Genomic DNA, 8,049 nt, shown 5'->3' on the forward strand with positions numbered 1-8,049 from the left:
TCTTGGGTACAGGAACAATGATGGACATCTTGAAGCAAGTGGGGACAGCAGACTGGGATAGGGAGATATTGAATATGTCCGTAAACTCTCCAGCCAACTGGTCTGCGCATGCTCTGAGGACGTGGCTAGGGATGCCGTCTGGGCCAGCAGCCTTGCAAGGGTTAACACGCTTAAATGACTTACTCATATTGCAGATAGAAATTCCATGAATAGAGATGACATGATTCCTTACTCCACTCCTTACTCCAGCATACCCTGTTATGATTATAATGTCGTCACACTGATCTTCAACACAGGTTTGTCTTTGAGGGTGATGATACTGGCATCTCTCACCGTTCCCATCATAGTTCAAAGTCCTGGTGAGCATATGCTATTCGTTTTCTGCAAAATATCCTATTTTCTCAACATAGCTGTCTCAAATTCAGAAATAAAAAATATTAATCTTCAATTTCCTTGAGTAAGAAAATTAGTCTCTCTCTCTCGCTCACACACTCTCTCTCTCTTACCCCAGAAATCTTCACCTTGTCGGTCCCACACGGTCCAATCTTCACCTGGTTGAACTCCTCCGTTTCTTTATCTTGTGAACTTTCACCTCTCTTCAATGCGGAGCCATTGGAGGTGCGCTGGTATAGGGCCAAAGACTTTGACTCAACTGCCTTGTTGTACAAAGATCACAAGATCCAGGAGGCCCCTGTGGACCCCCGGTACAGGGGCAGGGTGTCTCTAACTGGGGGGCTGGAGAGAGGGAACGTGTCCCTGACACTGGAGAGGGTCACACTGGAAGACAGGGGGGAGTATGTGTGCTATGTTAGCAGTGAAAGGTGGTATGAAAAGGCCATTGTACTCCTCACAGTGAATGGTAAGTAATTGGGGACAGTTTAATGGATAGTTCACCCAAATTACAGATTGGTTTCCTTCACTTGCATTGGTTAATAGGCCATAACTGCTAAAGAGTTTGCATTTTATGACAGTGGCCAGGTATACAAAACCGAAGCATGGATTGCCTTCTTAGCGTGTCCATACACAGATTTCAGGGTAAGGAAACCAATGTGTCATTTTGTAATTTGGGTGAACTACCACTTCAACATGGGATGGCATTTTTGTTCTGTCCACAAAACTACAACTTCCCCAAAAATACTGTAACACCAGGGTTTGGGTCAATTCCAATTCATTTCCAGAATGTAAACCAAATTCCAATTCCAAATTTTCCTAATTGAAGAGAATAGGAATTTCACTGTACTTCCTGAATTGACTGAAATTCAAATGCCATTGACTCAATCCTGCGTAATACTCACAATATTGTAGCAGAAATTATCTTGTATCTTTTTTTAAATTATAATTTACAGGTAAATGTGATGCATGAGATACAATAGTCTATTCCAATAATCTATGATCATAGCTTGTCCTCACCCTCCCCTTTTATCTGTCCATTAGTAACAGGTAGTGAACCAGTTCTCTCTGTAGCTGAAGCAAGAGGAGGAGGTCAGGTGAACGTTACCTGTTCATCAGAGGGCTGGTCACCACAACCTACACTCACCTGGAGAAACAAAGAGGGTACAGAGATCAGAAATGAACAAGTACTCAACACCACTGGTAATTACTTGTAGAATCACTACACATGCCAAATCAGTCTGAAGAAGGCAACTGTGCCTGTATCTGAGAATATGTATCTTTCCCATTATAATAAATGGTTGTGTGTATACCTGCCTCTCTTTCTGTTTCAGATCCTCAGGGCTTGGTGAGTGTCAGTAGCTGGCTGCTGTATTCTCCCTCAGACTCAGATTGGCTCTCCTGTACAGTCTCTCTGTCTGGGGAGAAGAGAGAGAGCAGAATCATGCCAAGAGCTCCAATGGAAGGTGAATGTCTCAGAAAAGGTTATCAATACCTTAACATTTAATATCTATTTAATATATTGAACTCTTTCAGTCGGTTCTAAATTATTATTCTTTTAAGTACAAAAGTTTTCACCCCCCTCTCAGACATTAGAGTATTTTTTGAAGATGGTAACAATTACAAATGTTTATTTTTATTACTTTTTTACAATTAAATGAAATGTAATTCCATGTTGTAAAATAATAAAAAGTCTAAGGGTGTAAATACTTATGCAAGGCACTGTGTGTTCTCTTAAAGTTGAAGTGGTTTATCCATCCTTTCTACAGGACATTGGAGCCTTGGTGCCTTCATGACATTACTGTTCGTCAATCTACTAGTAATCTGTACTCTAATTGGACTCTTCACCTGGAACAAAAAAACAGGTATATTAACAAGATTGCATTTTTTAAATTCAATGGCCGACTTCAACTTCAACACCATGCCGTTGAGCTACACAATCTCTGTCATCAGGTTGATTTGGGCATGAAATTGAAAGAATTCAGCTAACTTTAGCCGCCACTAGCTAACAAACAAGTGATGGGGGCAAATGAGCAATGTACTTAAAAAAAAAGCCTAATGATCTTATATTAACATCAAACCAATATAGCTGATTTCAGTTGATTTGGCCATTAAAAAACATTTCACAATTGCCCTTTCACATCCATTGCTTGTTAGCTAGCAGTAGATAAAGTTAGCTGAAATTTGTAGTGGCTGTTTAACGGGAACTGAACTATAGATTACAGTTTCTCCAGGCACATAGACAATTTTCAGGTTGATGAACAATCTCACATCAAGCTGGAAAATCCAGAGCTTCCCCAATACCAATATTCAAAATTAGGGACTAGGCCTGGGCATATTTCCGAGTACACATGTAAGGAGACATTTTGTACTCCCAATATTTAACGGTGTGCACATCTGATTTGTTGAAATTAAATCAAGTCATGAAAAATCCAGCTATGATACTAATTAGTGATAGGAGAACTCATAAACATAAAGTGTGAATGATAGTATTTGTGCTTGTCATTTAGGCTCTGCTTTTCAGGGTGCTCTGAGCCCAAGGGAAATACTCAGCTAATTTCCCTGATCATAGTATTTACATTTCCCCAAATACACAGAATCATACACCAAGGTGAGTTAACTATGTACAGCAGAGCACCCACTGCTTTCTGAAATCACTCAGGATGACCATACATGTTTTTACATTTATATTTTGGTCAGTTTTTATTATAATTTCATCCACAAGTGTTGCATTTGAACATTTCAAATACTATTGTAGGGATCAAGCATTCACTACCCATCTCTATTGTATTATTTTGGTTTTATTTGACTATCTCCTTTTTCCCCTTCTCACAGGGTTTATCAGGTTGTCAACATCAGAGAAAAATGACAATGCAGAGGGTACTGTGTGTTGTCTATTCATGTAAAGATGGTTATGTCTGACACTGGAAACATGAGAACACTGTTTTATTATGTACAATATCTTGATATTCGTGTGTCATTGGATTTCAGGTGAAACAGAGCCTAATGAGAGGCCAGCAGGTATGAATTCATTATTCCTACAAGTCTATTTGTTGTATTTCTACACATAACTTATAGAACTTTTTTTGTTTTTGACGGTCACCATTAAATAGAAGAGGCAAATCTTCTTGAAGGTAAGTAGAGTTGAAATGCATTCATATTAAACCTTGAAAAGTGGTGGCAGGGTAGCCTAGTGGTTAGAGCGTTGGGCTAGTAACCGAAAGGTTGCAAGTTCGAAATCCCTGAGCTGACAAGGTACAAATCTGTCGGCAGAATGCAGAACGGCCGTCATTGAAAATAAGAATTTGTTCTTAACTGACTTGCCTAGTTAAATAAAGGTAAAATATTGAACTACATTTGCCAGTAAATGCATTTTATTAATCATCTGTTTCATTCTGGACAGAAGGTGTAAAGAAAACTTATAGGGAAAAAGCAACACAGACAGAATTCTTCCTGAAAGGTAAATTATTTTTTACAAAAAGAAATGTCTCTTCTTTTGAAAATGTATTAATCAAACATACAGTACATGCAAAATCATTCACAGTTTTTTAGTAGCATTAATTGAACAACACTCAGGAATAAAATAATGGTACATCCCAATAAAGTCAATAATGTTTCATTCTGGGCAGAAAGTGCTATGCAAACTGCCCTGAGAGAATCATTCCCAAAAGGTAAATGGAAAATCTGTACAAACCTTAAATGAATTATTGTAGTCTTATTTATATACTTATAATTTTGTAATATTGTGATGATGTTAATTGTATTTATTTAGCAGAAACTCTTATCCAGAGCGACTTACAATTAGTGCATTCATCTTAAGATAGCTAGGTGAGACACCAACAAAGTACAATCATATCAAGTCCATTTTCCCTCAACAAAGTATTTATTTGCAAAATCAGAGGTAGTCGGAAAAGACAAGTCTTTCACCTTATACACAGTCATTCAGGTTTGTTACTTTGGTTTAGAAGTGGGGAGACAAAATTACTAATTCCTTTTTCCCACATTTTGTTGTGTTACAGCATGATTTTAAAATGGATTACATATATGTTTTTCTTACCCATCTACACACATTACCCCATTATGACAAAGTGAAAACCTGTTTTCAAATGTTTTTGCAAATGTATTGAAAATGAAATACAAAAATATGTAATTTAGTACATACACGACATGATCAAAAGTATGTGGACATACAAAAATCTAAATCCAAACACATGGGCATTAAAATGGAGTTGGTCCCCCCTTTGCTGCTATAACAGCCTCCACTCTTCTGGGAAGGCTTTCCACTAGATGTTGTAACATTGCTGTGGCGGCCTATTTCCTTTTAGCAACATTTGTGAGGTCGGGCACTGATGTTGGGCAATTAGGCCTTGCTCGCATTCGGAATTCCAATTAATCCCAAAGGTGTTCAATGGGGTTGAGGTCAGAGTTCTGTGCAAGCCAGTCAAGTTCTTCCACACCGATCTCTGTATAGACATCACTTTGTGCACTGTGGCATTGTCATGCTGAAACAGGAAAGAGCCTTCCCCAAACTGTTGCCACAAAATTGGAAGCACAGAATTGTCTAGAATGTCATTGTATATTGAAGCGTTTAGTTTACCCTTCACTGGATCTAAGCGGCCTAGCCCGAACCATGAAAAACAGCCACAGACCATTATTCCTCCTCCACCAAACTACAGTTGGCAATATGCATTGGGAAAGGTAACGTTGTCCTGGCATCCGCCAAACCCAGATTTGTCCGTCGGACTGCCAGATGGTGAAGCGTGATTCATCACTCCAGAGAATGCGTTTCCACAGCTCCAGAGTCCAATGGCTGCGAGGTTTACACCTCTCCAGCCGACAGTTGGCATTGCGCATGGTGATCTTAAATTTCATTTCATGAAGCTCCCGACGAACAGTTCTTGTGCTGACATTGCTTCCAGAGTCAGCTTGGAACTCAGTAGTGAGTGTTGCAGCCGACTACAGATTTTTACGCTACACGCTTCAGCACTCGGCTGTCCTTTTCTGTGAGCTTGTGTGGCCTACCACGTCGCGGCTGAGCCAGTGTTGCTCCTAGTCATTTCACTTCACAATAACCGCACTTACAGTTGACAGGGGCAGCTCTAGTAGGGCAGATATTTTACAAACTGACTTGTTGGAAAGGTGGCATCCTACAACGGTGCCACGTTGAAAGTCGCTGAGCTCTTCACCATGGCCATTCTACTACCAGTGTTTGTCTATGGATATTGCATGGCTGTGTGCTCGATTTTATACACCTGTCAGCAACGAATGTGGCTGAAATAGCCGAATCCACTAATTTGAAGGGGTGACTACCTACTTTTGTATATACTGTATAGTGTAAGTATTCACAGCCCTGAGTCAACACATGTTAGAATCACCTTTGGCAGCGATTACAGTTGTAAGTCTTAATGGGTAAGTCTCTAAGCGCTTTGCACATCTGGATTGTACAATATTTTCACATTACTCTTCAAAATTCTTCAACCTCAGTCAAATGTGTTGTTGTTCATTGCTAGACAACCATTGTCAAGTCTTGCCATCGGTTTTCAGGCAGATTTAAGTCAAAACCACTTACTCGGCCAGTCACTGTCTTCTTTGTAAGCAACTCCAGTGTAGATTTGGCCTTGTGTGTTAGGCTATTGTCCTGCTGAAAGGTGAATTCATCTCCCAGTGTCTGGTGGAAAACAGACCCAGGTTTTCCTCTAGGATTTTGCCTGTGCTTAGCTCCATTCCGTTTCTTTTTTATCCTGAAAAACCCCAGTCCTCAATTATTACGAGAGTCCCTATAACATGATGCATCGACCACTATGCTTGAAAATATGAAGTGGTACTCAGTAATGTATTGGATTTGTCTCAAATCTAACACTTTGTATTCATGAAAAAAAGTTAATTGCTTTGTCTTATTATTTTGCAGTTTTACTTCAGTGCATTGTTGCAAACATGATGGATGTTTTGGAATATTTTATATAGTGTACAGGTTTCACTCTGTCAATTATGTTAATATTGTGGAGTAACTAAAATGTTGTTGTGCCATCCCCAGTTTTCTCCTATCACAGCCATTAAACTTGAACTGTTTTAAAGTCACCATTGGCCTTATGGTGACATCCATGAGCTGTTTCCTTCCTCCTGGGAAACTGAGTTAGGAAGGATGCCTGTATAGGTGAATTGGAAAGCCGCCGTGGTCTTTGTGGTAGAATCTGTGTGTGAAATCCACTGCTTGACTGAAGGACCTTACAGATAATTGTATGTGTGGGGTACAGAGATGAGGTAGTCATTCAAAAATCCATGCAACTTATGTGACTTGCAAATGTTTACTCCTGAACTTATTTAGGCTTGCCATAACCAAGGGTATTGAGTCAAATACTCAAGACAGATCAGCTTTTCATTTTTTATTAATTTGTAAACATGTCAAAAAACATAATTCTACTGTGACATTATGGGGTATTGTGTGTAAACCAGTGACAAAACATTTCAATTGAATCTACTTTACATAGGCTGTAACACATGTGGAAAAAGTCAAGGGGTGTGAAGGCACTGCATATATTCTGAAGGCACTGCATATAGTGTTATATTACTACACGTGCTATGTGTAGCATGCTAACACAATCCAATGACTAACCATGTAAGTGAATGTATGAATTAAATCCTGTTCTCTTCTCTTAGTGGACATCACTTTGGACCCACTGACTGCTCACTCTTCACAGGCGGTGTCTTGCAGAAAAAAAGATGGTTCATTGTGAAAAAGGAGATCATGCTTCCAAAGCTCATTTTGTCCTTAGTGAGAACACATTCAGCTCAGGACAGATATACTGGGAAGTGGTGGTGGATTCAAAGTGTAAACAGACATGGTATGTCGGGGTAACCACCGCCGACGCAGCCCAGATTAATAAGGCTATTGTTCCCTTAAACCCCGGGAATGGTTTCTGGGTTCTTCGCTATAAAAAAGGAAAAGGTTATTGTGTCTCTACAGACCCTCCAACTCCATTATCTGGAAATGAACACCTTGAAACACTGGGAGTTTTGTTAGATTGTGACCGGCAGATTCTTTCCTTTTATGATGCTGATTCGGAAGTATGTCTGTACAGTTTTGCTGACGTGTCATCTGACTCTAACACGTTCTTTGCTGTGTTTAGCCCTGGATTCGACCAAGTTCCCTTATCAATTAAATGATTGTAGATGACAAAGGTGCAAACTTCCCACAATAATAATCATGTTAGATATTACTGAACAAAAAATTGTCAGTTTAATCAAATCCAATTTTATTTGTCACATGCGTCGAATGCAACAGGTGTAGACTATACCATGACATTTTTACTCATGAACCCTTTGCCAACAAAGCAGAGTTAAAAAGAAAACAATTAGCAAAAAAATTTAAAATATTTACACAGTAAAACAACAATAATGAGGCTATATACAATGAGTACCGGTACCGAGTCAATGTGCAGGGGTAGGATGTAGTTTAGGTAATTGAGGTAATACAGTATGTACATGTAGGTAGGGGTAAAAATTACTAGGCAATCAGGATAGATAATAAACAGAGTAGCAGCAGTATATTTGAAGAGTGTGAAGGAGTTTGTGTGTGTGGGATCAATAAGCATGTGTGTGTTTGTGTACGTGTTGTAGTGTGTGTAGGTAGAGTCCAGTGAGTGTGCATAGAGCCTGTGC

The 8,049-nt window shown here is 39.3% G+C and overlaps 1 protein-coding gene across 1 annotated transcript; it reads left to right on the plus strand.

Annotated features, from left to right (window-relative positions):
• Positions 1-220: 220 nt before the first annotated feature.
• On the plus strand, positions 221-867 carry LOC120052185 (butyrophilin subfamily 1 member A1-like). The gene is made up of 2 exons (XM_038999019.1): positions 221-359; positions 512-867. Exons 1-2 carry the CDS (start codon positions 221-223, stop codon positions 865-867), a joined length of 495 nt encoding a protein of 164 aa, XP_038854947.1.
• The last annotated feature ends 7,182 nt before the right edge of the window (positions 868-8,049 follow it).

This window comes from Salvelinus namaycush, chromosome 8, assembly GCF_016432855.1.
Source record: "Salvelinus namaycush isolate Seneca chromosome 8, SaNama_1.0, whole genome shotgun sequence".
Classification (NCBI taxonomy): Eukaryota; Metazoa; Chordata; class Actinopteri; order Salmoniformes; family Salmonidae; genus Salvelinus; species Salvelinus namaycush.